General features: G+C 51.1%; 1 protein-coding gene across 6 annotated transcripts in view; it reads left to right on the top strand.

The window, feature by feature from the left end:
- Positions 1 to 24,932, top strand: part of NTRK3 (neurotrophic receptor tyrosine kinase 3) — a 372,106-nt gene that overhangs the window by 123,411 nt on the left and 223,763 nt on the right. For all 6 annotated transcript variants that reach the window (XM_047737526.1, XM_047737521.1, XM_047737523.1 and 3 more), the window contains 3 exons: positions 7,544 to 7,567; positions 9,089 to 9,150; positions 9,979 to 10,081. In XM_047737526.1, coding sequence (XP_047593482.1) covers positions 7,544 to 7,567; positions 9,089 to 9,150; positions 9,979 to 10,081 — 189 coding nt within the window. The remainder of the gene's footprint in view (positions 1 to 7,543; positions 7,568 to 9,088; positions 9,151 to 9,978; positions 10,082 to 24,932) is intronic.

Below are 24,932 nucleotides of genomic sequence, written 5' to 3' on the forward strand. Positions count from 1 at the left end.
CTCTCTAGTGCAAATCTCTCTAGTTCAACCCCACATTTAACAGACGTGTGAACTGAACCTCCTTCTGCTTGCTGGTTGGTAGCAAGGCTTGGTGAGGGGGTAGGCTTCCAGCCTTGAGCTTGCTACGTCCAGCCTTGAGCTTGCTACGTCCAGGGAGCCAGGGCTGGTAACTGAAGGAATGAAAGAACTTTGTTTGTGTGACTCTTTGAGGGGGGTGACTATCTGTCTGAGCTACAGTCTCTCCAATACCTTCCTGAGTTGCAAGAGAAGAAAAGCCCCGAATTCCATGGACGCGGTTGTAGCTTCTCGGTGGGTCCAGCAGCTGATGGTTTCTGCCAATGAAACTGAGCAAACTGATGACCTTGCTGATTTCTGCTGGGAACAGGCTGGATGACCTTCAGTCTCCAGACTCAGGGGTTCTAGCGAGATAAAGGGGAGTGAGAAGACCCATCACCCGCATACGCACACACACACGCACACAGAAGGGTGCCAGCAAGAGCCAGCCCGGTGCCTCATCCGCTTATGTGAAGGGGACTTCTCAGCCCACACATACGGGGTAGCAGCATTTATCTCGTGCAGGGAAATTCCAGCTCGAAGCTCGGAAATGAAAAGATGCATGGGAAGCTGATTCGTGCCGCTGAGGTCCAGGGTGGTGCAGCACCGTCGCTCAGGAGAGGGTCCCAAACGTGCTGGTGTTTAAGACCCTGGCGGTCCCATTGGGTCCAGCACTTTCAGCATCATCCCCAGCATGCCCAGTGGCACTGCCAGCCACACCCATCTCTGCCCCGGGAGCTGGAAGAGTCCCCGCCCTCCGTGTGGTGTGGAGGGAGCAGCTTTTAGATACAGAGATACTGGGCACTGCTGGGCTACACAGCAGTGTGGGCTAGAGAGGTTCCCTAAAGCAATGCTTGTTTCCAAATGGGAGCTCTAGGGGTCTGGAGAGCGTGGAGAGCCCTGGAAGGCTCTGGAGGGAGGGTGAGCCGCTCTGGGCTGCTCCCCACAGGGGCTGTCCTCAGAGCAGTTCTCTGCATCCTCCCAGCCATACAGACACCCTTTTTGTTCCCAAGAGACATAGCAGCCCCTTGCCACCTTCTCAGGTTCTTAAAGAGGGGTCCCTGGACCAGCAGCATCACCATTTCCTGGGCATGTGTTAGAACTCAGACTCTCCAACCCCACCTGGCCCTGCTGCATCAGAGACCCCGGGGTGTTTGAACAATCACCTGCCATGCTGTTTGGTGAGCTCTGGCCCCAGGAGGTGGAAGGCAGGGGGGAGTCAGGGGAGCTCAGAGGGAAACAGCCCACCAGAAGGCATCTTCCTCAGACCTCGCCTGGGCCGCCCTGAGTGAGGGTTTGCTTGTTTTATGAACCTAGAAGAATCAGTGGATGATGAGAAGGCCATGACAGGGATAAGATGGGCCAGTTGTGTCAAACGACAAAACGTCTAAATGTTCAGGAGAGTAAATTATCTGGAGGAGCAGGCAGTAAACCTCATCCCTGCCGAGCTCTGGGTGTGAGGCTGTCTGCGGGTCCCGCTCTTGTCTTCGGCCCTGAGCGTGTGGCAACGTTGAATTGATCACAGTGACTCCTCTCTCGCTCCAAGGCAAGCAGAGCGGAGAGGTTAAGAGCGAGGGTTCTGAAATCAGGCAGATGGAGGTGCAAATCCCGTCTGTGACCCGACCAGACAGGTGGCCTCAGCTCCCAGGACGGGGTTGGCGCATGGTGTGCAACTGGCATGCAGTGAAAGACGATCTCTACTCTGCCTCTACCTTTCCATCTGCGGAATGGGAGCAAGAACAAAGGCTCCTCCCTCAGCTACCATGAGGATTAAGCGAAGTATGCTGAGGGTTTCGGTCTGTGTTGAGACAGAGGAAAGATGGACCAGCTGTCAGCTACTGCCAGGATTCTTGGGACAGAGGGATGCAGTGAACATACGCGTTCTAGGAGCAGCGTTCTCTGGTCAAGCTTGTGGGTTCTAACAGGTAGGATCCGGGCAGAGTCATCAGTAGGGACAGGGAGCCATCCAACCCGCCAGGGTTCAGAGTCTCTCTAAATCGCTCCTCAGCTTTGTCATCTCAGGCAAATTCCTCAGCGCCTGCTTCTACCTCAAAGGCCGTGGTGAAGATTGGTTGACGCACAGTGGATTCATTCACCGGAAATGCTTACGACACTGTTTGGCACAGAGTAAGCCCAGAGGGACTGTTTCTATTTTTCTGAAAAGCACACCCAAGGATGACTGACAGGGTATCTGTTTGGGGGCAGAACCAGATCTGAAGGTAACGGTCTCCTTTTCTGATTCTCCATGGTCCTGAGACCCATGGGAGAGATTTGATTGGAATGAATATATTTAATGGAAAAATCTGGAAATGCAGAGGCTTCCATCAGTAAAGATTTTCTCTGAGTAGGACGTTAAAATGAAAATGTTCTGGAAAAGTTGTTGTTGTTGTTTGTTTTTTAAAATTACACATGCTGTAGGAATGTTGGATTTCCTCCTGCATTTCCAGAGAAGGGCTAAAACCCTCAACATGGCGTCCAGCTTTGGTGAAGGAGGTTTTCTGCAAGGATCGGTTAGGGAGGTCGGTGGAGCTAAATCCTCTTTGGTGTTCCAGGAACTTAACGGGGCTGCCGGAGGGGATCTGGGCATAAGAGTGGGAAGCCACCAGGGATCAGGGATTCACGCGTCAGGAAGGGAGGACCTGGAGAGTCTAAGTGATGGCAGGGTGGGAGGTGATAGCTAGGAGGTTGTAGGCTGGGCAAGAGTGTTCCTTAGATGATGATGTGATAGAAGGAGGCATGTTGCCAAGGGGTATGTGCGTGTGTGTCTGTGTGTGTGTATGTGTGTGTCTGTGTGTGTGTGTGTGTGTGTGTGTGTGTGTGTGTGTGTGTGTGTGTGCAAAAAATACCTGAGACTACTTGACAAAACATTTAGGAGTAAGTGAGCTGCCGTAAGTCCTACATTCTCATTTTTTACTTGGCCAGAAGTCCAGTTTTTCATGGGGATTTTTACAACGGCAGAAAGCAGAATTCCTTCACGACGCTGGGTACAAACAATGGAGAAATCAGTGCCCTAGCGTCCTCTGCCTCGGTCAAAGCTGGTTTCCTTGCCCTAAGGAACTTGTGGAGATAGAATGTGATCCCAGGCTGCCGGGTTGGGGGAAAGGAGGGATTTCTCTTCCCAGTTTGAGCCACCGGCAGCTGCCTGCAGCGGAGGGGAGATGAGGCGTCTGTGCGGGATGGGCAGTGTGAGCACAGGCCTTGGCTTGGCCTCCCCACTGCCTTCTCACACCTAAACCTGGGGCATATGCTCCCAACAACACATCTCAGTCCACCTCTTTGTCTGGATACAAGCTACTGCCTTGCTTCTCCCTTCTGTGGACCCCGCTGGCTTTTCCTACAAGGCCCTTTTTGATGAGTGTTGGGATTGGAAGAAGTGCAGTCTGGGACTGGAGTAGTGGGGATTCATGCCCACCCCCGTTCCTATTCAGACAGCACCTTGGCCCGTGGTTCTAGTTGTCTTTCCCAGCTGCTGGTGGGTAGGAGGTGAGGATCATTCCTGGGTACCAACCTCTTCCAGTGCAAAATTCTGAGTTCCCCCACTGGTTAGAGGGGGCCAGGAAGTCTCCCTGTTCCTGGGTTCATGTGTTTCCCGGATGGATGCGTGTTCCCAGGCTCCAGCAAGGGAGCTAAGCACGTGGGCTGACTGGGAGATTACAGGGTTCATAGACTTGGCCAAAACATTTGCCCGATGTGAGAATATTCTCTAATAAACGGGAGCCTTATGAGAAATATACAAATCAGCATTAACTGTGAATTGATCTGGCACCTGTCTTTCCCCAGGCTCTGAAGCCAATGCTCGGGCCCCCTCCCCGCCATCCTCCCCACACATCAGGCCTTTGGTACCTGCAGCTTACAAGAGGGTGGTGGCATGAAGGTTGGGCTCAGGAATTTGGAGAAGGCTCTGTTGGCCTTCCCCAGGCGACACAAAATGGGCAGCAGACAAGCCAGCCGTTAACCGTGCACCTACTGTAAACAGGGCTTTCTCTAGACTCCTTCACAGAAAGCATCACTTGCCCCACAGGTGGTTAGAGAAGAATATTAGCTGGTGCCTGTTTAGTAGAGCCAAAATTACGGTGACTGTGAGGACTTAGCCCAGGGCCTGAAGACCAAGGGATGAGTGGATGGATGGATGGGTGGATGGATGGATGAATGAACGAATGAACGGGTTGTTCTTATTTTTCAGAGTGTGGTAGGCTCGTGGCCATAGTAGATGTAACATAATGCAGGGAATTCTCAAAGGGATCAGCAGCATCAGCAGCACCTGAAAACTTGGGTAGAAATGTAAATTCCCAAGACCTTCCCCAGACCTCCTGACTCAGAAATTCTGGGATGAAGCCTGATAATGCATGTTTATTGAAAACAAATTTTAGGATTTTTTTTTTTTGTAACTCATCATTTTGAACTAGTTTAAGATTTACCTCCTAGGGGTGCCTGTTGGCTTGGTTCATGACGTTGGGGTCCTGGGCTCAGCGGGGAGCCTGCTTCTCGCTTTCCCTCTGCCCCTGCTCCATGCTTGTGCTCCCTCTCTTCCTCTGCTCTCTCTCTCTCTCTCTCAAATAAATAAATGATCTTAAAAAAAAAGAACTTACCCCCGAAAAGTAATAAAATGGTACAAAGAACTTCCTTATACCTTTCACCCAGCTTCCCCAAAGGGTATCATCTTACCTAAGCACAGTCCAATGTGCAAAAGCAGGATATTAACACTGACACTGTTATCGAGTTTACGGACCCAACTTTTGTCCACTGCTGTCCTTTCTTCTCTAGGACCCAGTTCAGGACCATACACCATGCTTAGATGCTCTGTCACTTTATTTTCTTTCAGTCTGGGACAGTCCCTCAGTCTGTCATTGTCGTTCATGAGCTGGACATATTTTTTTTTTTTCTTTTAAGATTGATTTATTTGAGGGGCGCCTGGGTGGCTCAGTGGGTTAGGCCGCTGCCTTCAGCTCAGGTCATGATCTCAGGGTCCTGGGATCGAGTCCCGCATCAGGCTCTCTGCTCGGTGGGGAGCCTGCTTCCCTCTCTCTCTCTCTCTCTCTGTCTGCCTCTCTGTCTACTTGTGATCTCTCTCTGTCAAATAAACAAGTAAAATCTTTAAAAAAAAAAAAAAGATTGATTTATTTGAGAGAGAGAGAGTTCATGAGAGCAGGGTGAGGGGCAGAGGGAGAGAGAGAGAATCCCAAGAAGACTCCCTGATGAATGTGGAGCCCGTTGTGGGGCTTGACCCCACGACCCTGAGATCACAACCTGAGCTGAAATCAAGAGTCAGACGCTCATCCAGCTGAGCCCCCCCGGGCACCCAAGCTGGACCCTTTTGAAGGATACTCACTAGTTATATTGTAGATGTCCCCCCCACTTTGGGTTTGTCAACTGCTGCCTCCCAGTTAATGCTGGTTACACTATTTTGGCATGAACAGCACAGAAATGATGCCGTGCTCGCTCAGGACATCACCGTGGGGGCACGTGGTGTCCACATCTCTAGTTCCTGGTGACATCAGTTAATTCTGTCACTGGGTGGACATGGTATCTGCCAGGGTTCTCCACCTCAAGGTGATTTCTTTTTTTCCCTTTGTACCTAATGAGTATAATGTTTAGAAACTTTGTGAACGTCTTGTGTCTTCTCATGCTTTCACACATTAATCTTAGCCTTCCTTGATGGTTCTTGCCCAAAGCAGTTTATAACTGTGGTATTTGCCAGTGGTGACTTTCTTCCTTCCATCATTCCTTCTACGTGTGTTGGGTGGAATGCTACTATGAGGAAGAGTGTCTCTTCTTCCCCTGTGTGTTCATTCAGTTGCTTATTTACATTGGTACGAACTCGGGGATGTTCATTTTGTGCTATGACTTAGAATCTGTGTAGTTTCCCGGGGTTGCCGTAAGAGCAGACCACAGCCTTGGTGGCTTAAACAAGACACACGTGTTTTTCTCGCAGCCCTGGAGGCGAGAAGTCTGATCAGGGTGTCAGCAGGGTTGGCTCCTTCTGAGGCCTCTGGCCTGGCTCGCAGATAGTCGTCTTCTTTTCGTGTCTGCACGTGGTCTTCTGTGGTTTGTCCTGATCGCCTCCTCTTGCAAGGACAATGGCCATATTGGATTAGCGTACACCCTAATCAGTTTCTTTTAACTGAATTACCTCTTTAAAGAGCCCGGGGCGCCTGGGTGGCTAAGTGGGTTAAGCCTCTGCCTTCGGCTCAGGTCATGATCCCAGAGTCCTGGGATCGAGCCCCACATCGGGCTCTCTGCTCTGCAGGGAGCCTGCTTCCTCCTCTCTCTCTCTGCCTGCCTCTCCGCCTACTTGTGATCTCTGTCTGTCAAATAAATAAATAAAATCTTTAAAAAAATAATAAAGAGCCTGTATCCCAATACAGTCCTCTGCAGATGTGCTGGAGATCAGGGCTCCACCGTACAAATTTGGGGCAGGTACAATTCAGCCTGTAACAATCCATGGCTGTCTTCATTTTTTGCTTAAATTGTCCCACATTTGGTCATTGGAGGCTCCCGTGCTCTTTCCCATGCTCCCGCTAATCCGGAGCACACTCCTGCTTTCTAGTACCACACGGTGTTCCGGGCACATCTTGTACTTTCTCTGCCCCAAGCCTGAAGTTATGCATTTCTCCAAGGAGCCCTCTCATTCCTTTTACTGGAGAACGGTAGTGCTGTCACCCTCTAGATGATTTCATTGCATGCTAGAATTGGGGAGTCTCTGCTGGAGTGGCTAAGAGCCCAGGCTTGGATTTGAATCCAGCTCAGTCTAATAATCCCTCATCGAGATTCAGTTAGTCTCTTAATCTCTAGAAGCCTGTTTCTATTTCGGTTGAATGGGGCTAATGCTCTCCACCTCCTCAGATGGTTATAAGGATTGAGTGATGCGTTACATAAAGCACCGAGTCCAGCCCCTGGCTTATAATTAGTGTCTAATAATGATGCACTTTCAATGTTCGCTGAGCCATTTCTAGAGGCGAAGATCCAATAGCACATTTTCATCTGGGGGATGGGCAGGTTCATAAAGGGATTCCCAGGAACATCTCAGGGACCGCTAGAATAAACCGTCTATAACAATTTGAGGAATTCTGTCTTGGGATCACAGCTGGCATTTTCACCAAAGTCCAGGGAAACCCACCCTGCAGCATTTCTTCTTGGCTTTGGACTACCACCAACATCCCCAGCGCTCTGGGTACCTGAAGGGGAGAGGACTGTGCGTGAGACATTGTGTCTAGATGTAATTTTCCATCTCATAGACCCTAGGGTGGCTGGGCCACCTCCCTGGGAACCAGGAGCTTTATCTCGGATTCCTTCTCCACTTGGAAGACCACCTCCAGGAAGGGGTAGTGTGGCGTGGGGGAGGGATGGTGTGTCAAGGATTTTAGTTTTCAGTTGCCAGAGTAAAGGGGCACTCATGGTGAGTGGGAGAGGTCGTACCAACGAGGAAGATACAGTGCTTCTGTTCTGGTTTTTATGACACTTGTTAATAATCCCTTTGTCTTTTTTGCAGAGAGCACGGATAACTTTGTCTCCAGTAAGTCTGCTTTATCTTTTGCTTTGAAACTGCTTTATTCTGGTACTTTCAGTGATTACGGATTCCGTGTAGCCCTCTTTCCTGTTCCGTGGCCAGCCCCAGACCCACGGCAGCTGAGAGCATCTCAGGGAACTGTGAAGGGGAACTGGAGAGTAGAAATACTTCTTGGGTAGTTCCATTTGCACAACTCTTGGTCTCCATGCCTCAGTTTCCCCCACGGAGTTCCCTAAGGTCTGAGCAAGTTGTGGGTCTCCCTGCCTGGATGAGAAGGGGTGGTGTCAGGAAGGACATGGGGTTTCACATGCCCAGGTAGACCCCTGGTGATCGTCTCATGTGTCCTTGTGGAGAGAAGGGGGGTCCCTAAACCCATGTTTCTTACCTGCTCTGAGGGGCCCAGAATCTGGCTGGGACTCACCTTGTGAGTAATTTACAAGGTCTCCTGATAGGCTTGTGTGTCCTCAAGTGGAATTATTTTGTTTTTTAAGTAGGCTCCATGTTCAGTGTGGAGCCCAACGTGGGGCTTGAACTCACAACCCTGAGATCAGGACCTGAGCTGAGATCAAGAGTCGGACTCTTAAACTGACTGAGCCACCCAGGCACCCCTAAAGTAGAACTATTGAGGCTCACTTTAAAAGCAATCTGGGGTTAGGACCAGACATCCCACCGCCCCCCCCACCCCCGCCAATTTGGTGTTTTGCTCATGGATGGTGGGGAAATCTGTATTTATGGCTTTTCCTTTTCTCCCCATGGGAGACTAACGGGAGCAGCACTGTCGTTTCTGCCCTATGTGTGGCCTGAGGTGGCGGACAGTCCTGTTGAAGACACCCCTTACTGCTGGGCATGGATGTGCAGATTATCTGTGATTCCTTCATTTGTCCTTGATCTGAGAGGACTTGTCATCTCCCAGAATGTCCCTCCAAAGACTTCTGAATTGGGGCTGTTTCCTGCCCAGGAGATGATCAGAGATGGAGGACAGACCGGCTTCCCATCCCAGCCTTGCTGGAAAAGGTGGTGTTTCTGGGGCAGATGGACTTGCTGCTTACCTTGGGCAGCCACTGTGTTTTGAACTCCGTGGTAGGGGAGTGGACAGTGAGTTGTTCCTGGGGCTGTGGGTTTCCTGGTCTCACTGAGAAGTAAAGAGGGAGAAAGGAAGGGCATGGGAGAGCCAGGGACAGAGAAAGGAGGGTCCCTGGCAGAGGGTAGCCGAATGTCAACACCATCTGTTGTCATCAACAAAATGTGCCCAATCCACACCCTGGCCTGGATCCCAAACCATTTTTTTCTACTCCTCTGTACCTAGTAGTTCATGGCCTAGGTTGCCCAGGTGACATTCTTTACTCTGGAATGGAGGTAGGTGGGTGGCAGTGAGGTCCTTTATTCCTCGTGGAGCCTGCCCTTGACCTGGTCTCCAGGGACCTCTGCAAAGCCAGAGCAGGAACGCTTGTGGGGGGCCTGGGAGTCAGTGGCTGAGCCTCTTATGGCTGGTAAGCTAACCACCCTCCTGGTCTGGTTGGTTTTCAGTCTACGACGTGAGCCCCACACCCATCACCGTGACCCACAAACCGGAGGAAGACACTTTTGGGGTAAGTCACTCCCGGATCAAGGGGACGGTGTTTACTGACTTCGTTTTTGGAGCTAACTTTCCAGAATTTTATTTTACTTGGAACCCCAGCATATGCGGCAGAAAAAAAACTGCTCTGAATGACCTCCTTTCAGGTGGTTGAAACCTTCCTTGTTTGATGAGAATAAGTCATTATTTGAGGAACTCTTTGAGGATCCGCTCCAAGCCCTAGGGTTCGGAAGAAAACCGTTTGAAAACCCCCACTCTGCTAGGAGCCTGGCTGGGCCTGATTCGAGGGCAATACTAACCACACAAACCTTTCACAAGAGTCAGAATTGCTCAGAGCAACCCCTTGCGTGGGTTTTTCCAGTCCCTCCCCCAACCCTCCCCTGCCTGACTCTCAGAGCCAGAGATGTCCCTGAGGAGGAGAGCAAAGGTGTTTTTTTGTTTTGTTTTGTTTTGTTTTTAAGAGTCCAGATCTCCAGAACCTTCTGGAAGATATTCTATAAAGATTATCCATGTGAAGGGGCAGAGGGATTTTTGCTAATGGAAACAACAAACAGTAGACAGAGACATCTTAGGCCTGCCCTTGTGTTGCTTGTGACGGATGGCCCGCAGATGAGAGGCTGAGCCACGGGACGTTCTCTCATCCAGCTGGGGAATTAATTCTCCTGTAATGTGCTCAAGGTCTCATGAGTTGCTTCTGCCCAGGAACTGACTCAGTGGTGCGGGTTGGAGTGGGCTGCCGCGGCTCCCCCGATGGGACGACGTCCGTTTGCACACGTGTGACTTTCCCTGGCCCGCGGGTTCTCGGTGACTGTGCTTACCTGCCCCCTCTCGGCCCCCCCAGGTGTCCATCGCCGTGGGACTTGCTGCTTTTGCCTGCGTCCTGTTGGTGGTTCTCTTCATCATGATCAACAAGTACGGTCGGCGGTCCAAATTTGGAATGAAGGGTAAGGTGGGATTTTCCCTTGCAAGGGTCTCCTGGCGGGGGGGGGGGGGTGTGTGGAATCAGGTTCCTTTTGATCAAAAGAGGCTGTTTTATTCTCCCTTTGCTCCCCAAGAAGGCCTCCGCTGGTGGGCTGAAGGCGTCCTGGTGGAGATTCCTGTCTGCCCCTCACTGCTGGTGGTGATGGTTAGAGGCAATGTTGGTGTCCACGGGGCCCAGACTGTGGTCCGCCTGGCTTTGCCCTGAGACCGGGAAGCAGCATAGAGCAGGGCTGCTTGTTGAAGGAGGGAAGTTTGTGAAGGGAGTTGCTGAGAAAAAGGACTCCTTGTGTGAGTGGCTTGGTTTCACTCTTGCCTGCCCCCTCCCTCGGAGTTGTGCTGCGAAGGTATTAGCTAGCTAGATGTCGGGTGGTGGACCCCGGTGCTGGGACGTTGCCCACATGATGGTATTTCAGCACGTAGCTCTACACAGGGTCCCAGAGTGGATGCCAAGAGCAACACGATTGCTAAAATTGCTGGCCAGCTTCCACAATCCCGAGTCTTCAGCCCCCTTCTGGCTTGGGGAGGGCTGTGGGACGAGGCTTCCCACCAGGGCTCGGGTGGGGGAAGTGGCACCAAAGGGGTTAACATGGTGAATTAGCACCCATCTGCCTGGTCTCCGGGATGGATCTGTCCAGATGGCTTCCAGGAGGCTGGGTACTGGTTCTCAAACAGAAACTGGAATTTAAAGACCTGCTCCCCACTGGGGTTTCCATTTTTGGCTAATGTTCGATGGGAGGTGGGTAGGGAAGGATGAGGAAAGGTTCAACAAATGGTCAGGTTGCTGAACTGGAATCCAGGGTTGAGAGTATGGGATCCAGAAAGATGAGTTTCTATAGCTTCTGCACATGAATCGGGATCTGTGAGGAGAGTCCTGACCTTGGGACTCGGGGACCGAAGAAGGGCATGTAAATGAGATCCACAGGGACAGTGGTCCCCTGGACTTATGCAAATGTTTGGGTGTACATGGTGGTGGGATAGGGGATGGTTTGGAAAGGAACTAGTCCACTTCTTGTGTTATAGTCTCAAAATATTCTGTGACTCCCCTAAAAGTTTAGAACACTGGCATTCAGCAAGAGATCCCTGTGGGAGGGTAGAAGGGCAGAAAACAAGAGGGCAGGCTGCCTGGCTTCTCCGAGGCTACCTACCTCTGTACCCTCTTTCTGTTCTTGCTTAAGCTGAACAAGTCAGAGCAAGGCAAGCCAGGTTTTCGTGAATCCTATGAAGTATTTGGACCAAGAGAAATACTTGTGCAGGCAAATTCTAGAGAGGCGATAGAAGTTTGGCCCAAAGCCCCATGACTTAAACTAGATCAGACCACTGTGAGGCACCTCGATGGGAGATGTTTTATCTGCCAATATTCCCTGATGCCAAACAGGGCTCCACGGGCTTCAAAGATGAACCCCGCTGGGTGAGCCCCGAGCCTTCAGTCTTAGCCTAATCCCTGGGGCCGTGGCTTTGAGGACTGGCCTTATTGCTTGGGCAAAGTTTTCAGACCATGGGAGGAACCATTTGACCATAGCTGTTCCCTCCTTCCACCTGAGAAAACATGAGGGTGTCGGCCAAAGGGGAGAATGGGGCATTTCTGCTCCCCGCCGAGGAGGCAGCGCCACCAGCTGAGACCCTGTGACATGCTTGGCAGCGCTGTGAGAGCAGATTTTTCCTATTAATTGTCATCCGGTTTCTGGAACAGTGTGTCCCCATGTCGGATGGATTAGGCAGGATCCAGGGTAGTGCCTTCCCCTCAGCTGTCCTCAGAGCCTCTCCCAGCCCCTGCTCCCCTCTCCCAGAGCTGAGCTTCCTTCTTGGCCCTGGATGGCCCCAGAGAGCATGGCCCACCAGGTGGAGGGGAAGGTGTCCCCTCCTGGGGAGCCCAGCAGCCTGAAGGAGGGAGGCTGTACTTGGAGGTCGGATGTGGAGATGGGTCTAAGGCTGACCTTGTTGAGGTTGAAGCTGCCTGTCTGCCCTGGGCTTGGGCCTCATCCCAGGATGAGTGAGCATGTGCCCCAGGCTGCGCCCACCCCGATCCTTTGTTGCCAGTGGCATCCCGGTGCAGGAGAGAGTGAAGGTGTGGGTACCAGGAGGCCCCCCGACTCTGACTCGGGTGAACCCCGACCTCTTCAGAACCCGCCCGTCCTCAGCTTTGAACGTTCAGATCTGGGTCAGGCTCTGCCGTGCCACCTAATTGCTCCTTGCTTTTAGCTAAGTTACGCCGCCCCTCGCAGCCTCCCCTGCCGCCATGGGTTGGCTCTGAGTGTTGAGACATGTGTGGACCTGGCATATAAAAGGGGGCCCCATGGCTGTAGTTCTCCCCTTCTTTTCTTCACGTGTAAGCCTCTCCTGGCTCCTTTCACTGTCCTACGAAGGGCTGCCCTCCCAGGACTCGCGCACGCCCACCTCTGTCACACGCCGTATTTCGTCAGGATGCCTGGATTCTGCACTAACCCCAGTGCCTTGTCCTTCCTTTGCACACACATCATCTGTCTGTCCTGCCAGGCCAGGAGCGACTTGGCAGAAACCACAGATCATTCAGTCTGGTGTGCCTGAAACTTCTCACGGTGTTTGACAAATGTTCATTGAACTTAAGATAGATGACTGCATTTATAATCATTAAAAAAAAAAAACCAAAACCCAGCTTGTGAATCAGTAACGGGCCAGTAAGGGCTACTTTGTCAATGGAAGGGGTCTGGGCTGTGGGACGGAGACTGGGGTTGATGGGGGGATGCATACGTAATACACAGCATCCCCACCCGAGGGCCCGGAACTCAGTGTGTGCACGAGGAGGGATTGCTGGTATGAACTTCACTTCCTTCTGAGAAATAAGGAATAGACAAAAACACAAGGTTGGTGTGGCAAATACACCACTTAGAATAAGCACCGCTTACAGTTTTGTTTTATGTTTGTGTCTGATGTTTTAGTCCTCCAGTAAAGAGATGAAACATTGCTGATAAAACCAAAAATGCTTTTTCCCCCCCCATTCCCAGAGACGGCCACCAGCCTGGGCTTCGTGTGTGTCCCTCAGTTCACTGTTTATGTCTCTCTCCTTGGTCTCTTCCTCTCTTTCTCTGTCGTCTCTGCACACCTGCCCTCCCCGCTTGGTTTTTTCCCAGCCAGACTCACGCCCTGCGGGCTCCCTCCACCCCACGGCGATGCTAGGGACCAGGTCCGGTAACCAGTTCATTTTTAAACTTTTGAAAAAATTGTAAAAAATATTTTCCATTTATCTATTTGGATTGTGCACAAGTGGAGGGGAGGGGCAGAAGGAGAGGGTGAAGCAGACACCCCACTGAGCAGGGAGCCCATCTAAGGGCTTGGAGCTCCATCCCAGGACCCCAGGATCATGACCTGAGCCAAAGGCAGATGCTTAACTGACTGAGCCCCCTAGGCGCCCCCGTTTTTGTACTTCTGTGTATATGTATACGTATGTTTGCTCTTTATAGGTCACAGATTGCCTACCTAGACCTCTAGACAACAGTCATTAGTGTATATATCTCTTATATTGATCTTATTAATACGTTTTATTTGGACAAGAGAACGTGTGCCATACTGGTTTTAACCAGTGCGATTAAAGCCCGCAGCTCCCCCAAGAGTGATCACGCACAGTGTGCGATACGTGTGGACAGTATACGTTCGGTCTACGAGAAAATCAACGCCTACATACGTGTGCGTATATGTGTACGTGGGTACACTCACATTTACACAATACACGCCTCCGTGTGTTTAACTGACGCACGGGTTCACGCTCTTAGTCTCCTTCTGCATCTTGTTTATTTACCTGTCAGGTGTCAGAGGTCTCCCCACGTTGGTGTGCACAGGCATTCTACCAGACACTTAGTTTTTGGGAGATGAAGATAATAACGAGATCTTACAGAAACAGATAGAAAAAGCACCATCTTGAACACCTCTGTACTTCTGTCCCCTGCCGTCTTGTTGATCAAGGTGGCCCTAGGAGTGGTCACACCAGCAGGGGAGCCGGTCTCTTGGATCCACAAATGTTTTGAAATGGCACCAAGCCGGGGCAGTGGGGTTTGCTGGGGCTGTGGCTGAAGCCCAGGGTCTTACTTAGAGCAGCGGGGGATCATTTGGTTCCCTGTGGTAACTGACTTTCAGAACAGAAGCCTGCAGGAGCTGGGACCTGGAGGCTCCCTGCTGTGCCGGACACTATCTCTTGAATTGCTGGGTGGAGGGAGAGATCAATAAGGCGGGTTGAGCCCGGAATGTGTGCAGGGCAGGAGCCATCCACTGGGAGGGACAGAAATACAGATAGATATTTCAGCATTTTATTTTATTTTATTTTATTTTATATTTTTAAAGATTGTGTTTATTTGTTTGGGAAAGAGAGAGTGGAAGAGGGGCAGAAGCAGAGGGAGAAGCAGCCCCCCCTTGAGCATGGAGCCAGATGCAGGGTTCTATCCCAGGGCCCCCCCGCCCCCACACACCTTCCATCATGACCTGAGCAAAAGGCATGATGAAACCGTCGTTGAAACCAATGGAGACACCCAGGAGCCCCAGATGGTTCAGTGTTTTTGACAGCTAAGGATGTTGTGCCTGTGGGCCCTGGGCCTGGACGTGATGTGGTTCAGAGTTTGTACCAAGCTCTCCCTCACAAGATATGTTTCTGTCGGCCATCGGAAGACCGTGGCAAGGATCTGGCTGGGGCTTTGTGGCAGCTGTGTGTACTGCTAAAGAAGCTGTGGTGAGAAGAGGAGGCGTCGTGCTTTGGATTCTTGGTCCAGTGAGGCCAGGTTAGGACTCTCCACTTACAGCCTCAGCCCCTTTCCAAGGCCAGCAAATAGCCTTATTCCTTGACCTTGGCTGTCCCACAGTGAGCAGCCCCGGTGTACCTGCCATCTTCAGAAAAATAGCCAGGTTGGGCACCTGGGTGGCTCAGTGGTTTAAGCCGCTGCCTTCGGCTCAGGTCATGATCTCAGGGGTCTGGGATCGAGCCCCACATCGGGCTCTCTGCTCGGCAGGGAGCCTGCTTCCCTCCACCGCCCTGCCTCTCTGCCTACTTGTGATCTCTGTCTGTCAAATAAATAAATAAATAAAATCTTTAAAAAAAATAGCCAGGTCGATGATGCAAGAGCGTCTTTAAATAATAAAAACATGTCCCATAGTTTTCATATCTATTACCGTAGTTATTTAATAGAGGAAGAAGCATTCACGTGGGTTTTCACAACCTATAAAAAGAGCGTATGTTCTTTGGCCTCTGACCTTGTGACGACCTCAGTATCTCTACATATTTCCAGATCAGGGATGTGGTGATGGTGTCCTTCATGCTTCTTGGCTTCCTCTTCTCCAACGGAAGAGACAGAATGATGAGCTGAAGCAGACCTCAGGCTTCTTAGGAGTGTGTCCCCATTGTACAGAGAAGGGAACAGACCAGAGAAGTGCAGTAACACCTCCCAGCGCACAGTGGGCTAGGGCAGCGCTGGTCCTGCTTCGCTGGGATGTGCTGTGTGCAGAGAGCCGGGGAGGGCCCAGAGATGAAGCTGGTTCTTCCCATGCTTTGTCCTTGGGTGCTGTCTGCCTTGAAAGGGGCTTTCAGCAGTGCCTCTTCTTGATCTACTTATCTCAAGCTGGGGCTCACCTGGCTTGCGGGGATGCAGGGGGGAAGATGGGAGCTGAGCAGGGGTGGGTGCTGCTTCCCTGGCTGAGGAGACGTCCTTCATTTCTTTCTGGGCACGGTGGGGACCGCACTGCAGGGCAGTGGAAGCCGGAAGGCTGGGGAGGACGCGGTCAAGACCTACCGCGAGGGCTTCTGGTAGTATGTTGAGCACTTCGGCAGCCCTCGCTGGCTTTTTATCCTAATGATGGGACACGTGCCGGTGCCTCTGATGGGCCTGTGGATAGGCACTCCAGGACTGTTCCATTGTGAATTAGCGTCCGTTAATAGGTACTTAAAGTAAAGTGGTTGCCTATTTGATTATGATTGGGGGTTATTAACATTCTTTCCATAAACAGATGGGAACTGTCCTCTGAGTGGATGGTAGAATCCCGCCAGAGTCTTGATTTGGAGGGACTGGCTCCTGCCAAAACATGTTGTGGTGGGGGGGCGGCTGCTGCTTCTACGGAATGGCCTTGTTCTCCCTCCAGTTAACCTGTTGGTAAAAGGGAATGGTTGGACTTGGGAAGGAATCCTTTCTGGGCTCCCTCCTAACCTTGGAGCATCAGATCAAGAAAGGTTTCTTCTGGCTGGAATGGAGATGGGATTGGGAGGGATCCTGGACTCCTAAGGGTTGATGTTCTAACCTCTAATGAGGCATCCTTTCTTCCTTGGCGGGGGTGGGGGGGTAGGGGGGTAGAGGGAGGGGGTGCCCCTTGCTGTGAGCCCGCTGCAGGGGATGGAGGCAAGGAGGGTGGTATGGAGACAGCAGACTTCTGAGATGATTGGGAGGTGATGCAGTGCCTAGATGAGCGCACTGTAGATGCCGTTGCCAGGATAGCTCCTTTGCCCCGAGAAAAGAGACTTACCTAATCTCTCGGTAACTGAGTCGGAAACCAGGAGCTGCGCAAGGCAGAAGTGAAACGTAGTGAAGCAGTTGGGTTTCCTGACTCCCTCAAATACATTCATTCTTCCTTCTTGCTTGTTTTTCTTTCTTCTTTTCCCATTCTCTCCTCTGAATTGAGGTTATTTGAAGGAGGAAGGTACCTCTGACCCTTGCAGTGGCCTCTGCTAGGGGTTCCTGGCGAGGGACTCCTGGTGGACAGTGGCTCTTTGAACATAACCATGAGAGTAGTTTTTGGGTTCGTTTCCTATATCATTAGCCTACGTCCTTATAGTCTCCGAACAAACGTTTCATGACCTTTCTCTCCTTTTGGGCTCCTCGACAGACCCTCCTACCCCCACGAACAGTCCCAGCATTTGTTCAAGTCCTAGTGAAATAGGCTGGGTGTGCGGCCAATCCACAGGCAGGACATGAAGGAACTGAAGCCAGGAGCCTTCTGCTTCCCTTCCTCTGCTTGGACTTTATTGCGAGTTTCTGGCTGCGGATGAAGTCTCGCCACACTTGGTGACTGAATTCTAGAATGCGGTGCCCAGAGAGCTCTGAGCAGACGGGTGGAAGGCGGTGTGTGCTTTTCTAGTACGCCTTTGCTGCCCCGTCTTTGTTGGGGCTTTGCAGGTATGCGGTGGAAGGTTCTAGAAGCCCCCGCACTGTCACCATTGGTCGTCTTCGGGCTAGGCTGCTCTTCCATTCCTCTCTCAGCGCTCCAGGAAATGAGTTGTTCTCCAGAGCAGAGTATTGTATTTCAAAGAAAGTCACTGGAAATAGAGTCTGCTACAAAATGTTTCTCCTCTACGGTTACCTGTGAGCTGGCTGTTTTTGGCAGGCCCCAGGGTCCCATTCCTTAGGGCCAAGGATGGCCAGTGTGTTTGGCTCCACAGCCAAAATGATTGCCTCTCTGACTCACTTGATTTTGGCAACAAAATACGGTTCTTACTAATCCCAGTTGTTCTAGCTTGTTCCCACAGGGTTAGCATTCTTTGATACTGCGGGGTAGAAGTTCTCCACCTTTTGTCCCCGGATGACACACGTGACCATTGACGGTCAGATGCCTTACACACTCCTGTAGGTGTGAGCAGGCTGATGGACAAGTGCTGGCCCTCCCAGTAGTTTCTCACGTAAGGAAGCTATATCTGGATATGAGTTAGCAAAAGAGATCTTTAAAACTGGGAATAAAATCAAGTCTATACTAATTTTTATGCTCAAAAAATTTCATGAACTCTCAGTATTTTATTATCTCTCTAAAGTTCTGGTGACATACTTCCTCGCTGATCCAGACATCCTCCTGGATCACGGCACCAGGATGGAAACTGAGAAGGGTGGGACCTGCCAGCCTGGGCTTGCTCCCAGTGTTCCTTGCCCAACATGGTTTTGCCCCTGAAAAGTCAATTTTTTTTTAAGATTTTATTTATTTATTTGACAGAGATCACAAGTAGGCAAAGAGACAGGCAGAGAGAGGAGGGGAAGCAGGCTCCCCGCTGAGCAGAGAGCCCGATGCGGGACTCGATCCCAGGACCCTGGGATCATGACCCGAGCAGAAGGCGGAGGCTTTAACCCACTGAGCCACCCAGACGCCCCCCCTGAAAAGTCAAATTGCAGAAGCCGCTCCAGCAGCGGCCCTCATCTCCTCATGGCACGTTCTTACCATCGCTGCATCTTCTGTAACATCCTGCTTTCCGTTGCCCAGAGGAAGCGTGGCCGTGGGCTAGAGCGAATGAGAAGCTTCCCCATGGCTGCAGTGCCCGAACCCTGTGTTCATGCAGCCTGTTCTCCCGTGACCTGCGGAAGGCTCTGGGATGCCCACAAGAGGAGTCCTCCAAACCGTAGGCAACAAAGCAAAGAGGGCAAAACAGCGGTTCATTGGGAAACACGCATTTGGACGAGTGGAAAAAAGCCCCCCATTGAGAACACTAACAAACCAGCCAGCCGTTGCAAATTCCTAGCCACAGCTCCTTCTCACCCCTCTGTGCGTGCTGCGCATCGTGGGTGCTGAGCGGGACGGGGTGATGGAGAGGGGTGCTGCAGGAGACGCGATCACCCAGCTGTGGCTCAGCCTCCAGGTGTGTCTGCTGCCTGCTCCAGCCCCAAGCTTCCGGAGGAAAGGAGCAAGGACTTCGGGTCGGACTCTTCCTGGGTCTTTCACACTGAGGGTTCGTGACGCACCCTTTCTCTCCCTTCCACAATACCCTAGTACGTTTAGCGTAGAGAGAGATCCTCCAGGTCACTCGGGTACAAGGCCCTTTATGCTCTTCTATTAATCCTGCTTCCACCAGCCGGAGAGGGATTTGCTGGCATCCTTATACCAGCCTCGCTAGCTCCCCCAACCACAACCCCCAGACGTGGCTCCCTAATTGGTGGGACCCAGTGCAAGGTGTTCAAAAAGTATTAGAATTTCAAGACAACCACGGTAGAGCTTAATGCCCCAAGCGTGGGACTCTCCTGAGCACGGAGCTGGGGTGCAGTCCCTTGGGGCCAGCTTTGCTCCCTGAGTAGAGGCACTGGGACTTGATGTTCCCTGAATGGTCTTGACGGAAACCTGTTTCTATGCTTCCTTTTTCCAGCGAGGCTGGGATTTGGGGTAAAGACGAGAATACTAGCTGATCTGTCACTTCTAATCATAGCAGGGAAAGAGAACGGGAGGCAGGGAACACATACTGAGTATTCACTGAGTGTCGGGTGTCTAATAGGTCTACCTGCTTCACAGGTAGCAATTCTTCCCATTGTAAAGACCAGAAAGCTGCTCAGACTGGGGGGGAATTGCCCAAGGTCATGTGACTGGTAAGTAGGAAAACCAGGTTTTCAACGAGGTTACTGAGATCAGTGGTTTTCAATCGTAGCTGCACATTCCAATTATGTATTGAAACAACATAAAGCCCTTGGCCCAGGCTGCACCCCAGACCCATTAAAGCAGAATCTGGAGGTGAACCGCCAGGCATAGGCCTGCTTTTTTTTTTTTTTTTGACTCCTTGGGTGACTCCAGTGGTGCGGTCAAGGTTGAAAAGCAGTGGTGCCCCCGCCAACCCCCATCTGCGATGCTCACGCATAGGTTCCCCTAGCTGCCGGGTCTGTGTGTGGTCTGCAGACCAGCCCATCTGACCCCTCAGGAGCTCGCTGAACCTGCAGATGCTGGGCATTCACCCCCACACGCACTGGGTCAGACATGGCGTGAAGTGGGGGGACAGGTCGTCTCTCTAGGGGATTCTAAGGCTCACTGAAGTTCCGGAACCGTTGCCTGGGACTTGTAGGAAAAGGAGGGATGATAATATGGCCAGTGCTTCTCAGGCTTTCAGGTACAGATAAACCCTGGGCAAGGCTAGAGATCCCATAAAAATGCAGATTCTGACTGAAGCGTCTGGAAAAGGGCTGAGAGACAGCATTTCTTTTTTTTTTTTTAAGATTTTATTTATTTATTTGACAGAGATCACAAGCAGGCAGAGAGGCAGGCAGAGAGAGAGGGAGAAGCAGGCTCCCCACTGAGCAGAGAGCCAGATGCGGGGCTCAATCCCAGGACCCCGAGATCATGACCTAAGCCGAAAGCAGAGGCTTTAACCCACCGAGCCACCCAGGCATCCCAAGAGTCAGCATTCCTAAGAAGCTTCTAGAGGCTCCGGCTCTGTGGCCCACACTTCCAGTTACCAGGATCCCAGCCAATGGGGAGAACCTCAGGCCTGTGGCCTGGGACTTAGGTCCCATCTCTGCTTTCCATTCTTCCTGTGGGCCTTTGGCAACACTGGTCCACCTTGGAGTCTCCCATTACTGCCCGGCATAATGACGTGACCACAGGACTAACGAATACAACCACGACAGGCACACCTCATTTTACCGTCTGTTTGTTGCAAATTGAAGGTTGGCGCCAACTGTACGTCAGACAAATCTGTCGGTGCCTTTTTTTTTTGCAGTGGCATCTGCCCACGTTTTGTCTCTGTGTCCCATTTTGGTAACTCTCAGAATATTCCAAACTTTATCGTGATTATATGTGTTATTATCTGTGTTTTGGTGATCTGGGCTCAGCGATGATGACTCACGGAAAACTCAGATGATGGTTAGCATTTTTTAGCCATAAGGTATTTTTTTTAAATTTAGGTATGTACATTGTTTTCTGGGACGTTACTCTGTTGCTCGCTTAATAGACGATGATGTAGTGTAAACATAGCTTCTGTCTGCACCGGGAACCAAAACATTCATTTGACTCACATTACTGCCATTTGCTCATTGTTGCAATGGTCTGGAACCTAACCGGCGGGGACTGTGAGGGATGCCTGGACTTCTAAGGCTTTTAGTTCTACCCTCTTTGGGTAAAGAAGCTTCTCATAGTTCCTAGAGCAGCTTCCGCCGTGGCTTCCTTGGCTCACACCAAACTGCCACCTCCTTCCATGCCAAGACACTTGCCTTGTCTGTTTATCTCAGTGACAAGTGTGAGGTCAATTAACAGTGACATCCCCCTTGAAGAGAGCTGGGGCAGGGCCCCCGAGAGGCCAGCAGTCCATTGGCGGTCCCAGCCCAGAGCTCCTCTCCTCTTCTGGAACCTTCTGTGTTCTGCTTGCTTTTCCTCCCACGGCTGGTGATGTTTGCGGGGAGGTGGGGGTTGCTCTGGGAAACTGGAGAAGTGTGGACTGGCGGGATCTGGGCTGGATCAGAGGGGGAGGAGGCCCCATGGGTTGAGCTGGTGGCAGCCCAGACTGTGTGCTAGGCTCAGAGGCTGGAACTGTCTTCTCAGTCCTGCTGCTCCAGGGGTCTGTGTTTGCACAGGATACCTGTCCTGCCTTCTGATTTACTGTGGGAGAAGAGTTGGAAAAAGCTGACCAAAGACTGGAGCAGTTTCTTCTCTTTCTCCTTCCCTTCCCTTTCCTTTCTTTTCCTTTCCTTTCCTTCTTTCTTTCCTTCCTTCTATCTCTCTCTCTCTCCCTCCCTTCCTTTCTTCCTTCCTTTCTCTCTCTCTCTCTGTTTCTTTCTTTCTTTCTTTGTCCCAGAAATGCCAAGCCTGCCTACCTGACAGGAATCCCGAATTCAAAGGGGCCTCTGTGCGGTGGCGGCCATGCGGACCTGTTCCAGGCAGGGGAGAAGAATACCAGCTTCTGTCCCGCTGCCAGCACCGCCTGACCCACAGCCCTGAGGGGGACGCCTGAATGGTTCTAGGAACTGCTTTTCAAAGTGAATCCTTCCAAATACATGGCGTTCTGTGCATTGGCCTGGGACCAGTGGCGGGGCTGCTGAGGGGCACCCCGTCGTTGGCTCGGCCTCTAGGAAAAGCAGGCAGGGTCTGAGCGCTATTATTAGCCGTTCCATGTGGCAGCGGCTCCAAAGGCCCTGGTCCCGCCTGGGCTTGCATTGCTGTGGGGGAAATGCCTGCCTGATGGGGCTGTGTGTAGGCTCGTGGACTTCTCAGAAGAAGCCCGAGCAGTAATGAGGGGCCATAAAAGAGAAAGGGAAACGGATGCACACGTTTGCCGTTGCCGAGTGTGTGGATTGGGGCAGCCTTTCTGGAGGGTGACTTGGCATGTTCATTACAAGGCTCCAATCACGGGAAGCCCCTGTCACCGTAACTCCCCTTCAGAGACGTTCCCCTGAAGGTAATGGTCACAAATGGCTACCCGTATTTATGGGTACGGCTGTTCATCCCGCTGCGACTAACACAGCCCACTTGATAAAGTCAGAATTGTTTAAATATGTGATGATAAATGACCAGGGAAGCACATTGGGATCCATCCGTACGATGTGATTCATTGTAGGCATTAGGAAGGACATTTTTCCAAAGTATGTTTTTACAGTTTTTTAAAAAAATACCTTCTTTATTCATGAGAAAGTGAGAGGCAGAGGAGAAGCAGGCCCCTCTCGCAGGGAGCCCAATGCGGGACCCGATCCCTGGACCCCGGGATCATGACCTGAGCCAAAGACAGACGCTCAATCGACTGAGTCACCCAGGCACACTGGTTTTTACTATTTCTTTAAGGGTAAACCTGCAAATAGTAAGAAAGCCCAATAGCATAGAAGACAGCTTAGTGATACGTGTCTGTCTCGGCCTGCTTTTCTGCTCCTGGGGTTACCACTATTCGCGGCTCTTGCATATCCTTCTAGAGACCGTCAGTCCTGTCCGAGGACAGATGTTGCCCCACTGTCCTTGCACAGACATCAGCTTGTAGGTACACTGCTCTGCACTAGGTTATTTTTGCCAACAAACTATCCTTGAGAAGGTTCCCTATCAGCTCAGAGATCTACTGTATTCTTTTTCTCTTTTTCCCAGCTTTCTTGAGTTATAATTGACATATAACACTGTGTACGTTTCAAGGTGGACGGACAGTGTGATCACGTGATACATGAATATATTCACTGTGTTTCCAGTTGCATATTTTAAAAATGATACTTTAATATCTGTGGACACGTGAAAATGTGTCTTTCCGAGTGCGTAAAGGCTACAAGCAGATTCTCGTTGGTTTCTTTTCCTGAAATAAAGGGAGAATATTTTCAACATCTGTACTTAGGAAAAATACCAGGACCATATCGACAGATCAGAATGGAAACAGTGGTCCTGTTGGGGTTTGGGGATTACGGATGCTTTTTTATTTCATCCTCTGTGATTTTTGTTTTGTGTTCCATGTTTTTTGCCCTGAACCTTAGAGCAGGAGGCTGCTGGGGTGGAAGGCTGTCCTCCTTTACTGGACGCAGAGTGCTGACTCACTCCCCACCGAGGCTCCATCTGCCTTTGTGAGGGGACAACCTGGGTCCTGGTGTCATTTAGGATTACTGACTGCACAGACCCAGCTCTCCTTCCAAGGGGTTCTCAGGCCACTTGCATCAGAATCATTGATGTGGTGGGGACTGATGATGATGCAGTTTCCTGGGCCACAGCTCCTAAATCCAGTATTCTGGTGGTAGGCACTAGGAAGCTGTTTTCTTAAAAACAAAACAAAACAAAAACAAAAACAAACACCCTCAGTGACTATGGTGCTCATTAATGTTTGGGAGACTTTGTGTGTCATCAGAAATTGGCAAACTTTTTCATAAAACCCAGATAGTAAATATTTCAGACTTTGCTGGCCATCTGGTTTCTGTTGCAATTACTCAACTCTGCTGCCGTAGCAGGAAAACTGTCCTAGGCAACATGTAAATGAATGGGCTTGGCTCTGTTCCAATAAAACTTTATTTACAGAAAGGGGCAGCAGATCGGATGTGGCCGTAGTTTCAGATGGAGATGGACATAGTACCTTAAAAAATTAATCAGAAGGGGCGCCTGGGTGGCTCAGCGGGTTAAAGCCTCTGTCTTCGGCTCAGGTCATGATCTCAGGGTCCTGGGATCGAGCCCCACATCGGGTTCTCTGCTCAGTGGGGAGCCTGCTTCCTCCTCTCTCTCTCTGCCTGCCTCTCAGCCTACTTGTGATCTCTGTCTGTCAAATAAATAAATAAAATCTTTAAAAAAAAATTAATCAGAAGATGGGAGAGCTTTCCAAGGGCTCCTTATATTTGAAGAAGCAGGTCATATTATAAATAGTGACCATCAATGAAATGCTTTTTATATGCCAGGCACTTTCCAGACATAAGTGAAACTTAAAATAACACGACACAGTAGCTATTATCTGTCTTACCCTGACAAGGCAATCGAAGAGACGGACCGATTAGCCCCAGATCGCATAGTGATGGCAGGTTGGCCTGACTGCACAGCCGAGAAGAAGGCTGTAGTGTGACAGTCCGGCAGACCTCTTTCTCTCCAGGCTTTGGGGAAGAATAATTTCAAAGTCTATTCCCAGGGCATCAGGTGTCCCCATGTCCCTCCATGTTCCCAAGCTAGGGACGAATAGCCACGGCTGTGCCCCTGGTGGGGGTACAACTCCTAGGATCCCTTTGTACCTAACATTTGCCTTAGTGGAGTGGGGTCCTGAGCCACCTTGGGGTCTCTAGGCCCTGTGGGCATCAGGAGACTTCTTCACGGCCCTCCTCTGATGACCACTCAAGGCTCTAGGTGGCCAGCGTTCACCCCACTTGGAGCCCATGGAGATGGGCTGATACGCCACCCATCAGAGACAGGTCTGAGTGGGAGTGACATTGTCTGCTGTCTGGGCCATTTCTTCTCTCCTCACGTCTCCCCACCCCTGCCTGCCTCAGTTTCAGCCACCTCACGGTCCCCCTGGGGTAGGCTCTGAAGCTGGTGGTTCAGCCGATAGCTTTGCCAGCTAGCAGTATGGGTGGGTTAGCACCCACGGAGAGCACTGATTGCCTCCTGAGAGCCTAGCTGGCCTTGGGGTACTGGGCTCCTTACTGAAAATCTGGATGGCTTGGCTTACTCACTGAGTAAGCCATGGTCACTTACATAAAACAG

The sequence above is a fragment of the Lutra lutra genome, chromosome 7 (genome assembly GCF_902655055.1).
Source record: "Lutra lutra chromosome 7, mLutLut1.2, whole genome shotgun sequence".
NCBI lineage: Eukaryota > Metazoa > Chordata > Mammalia > Carnivora > Mustelidae > Lutra > Lutra lutra.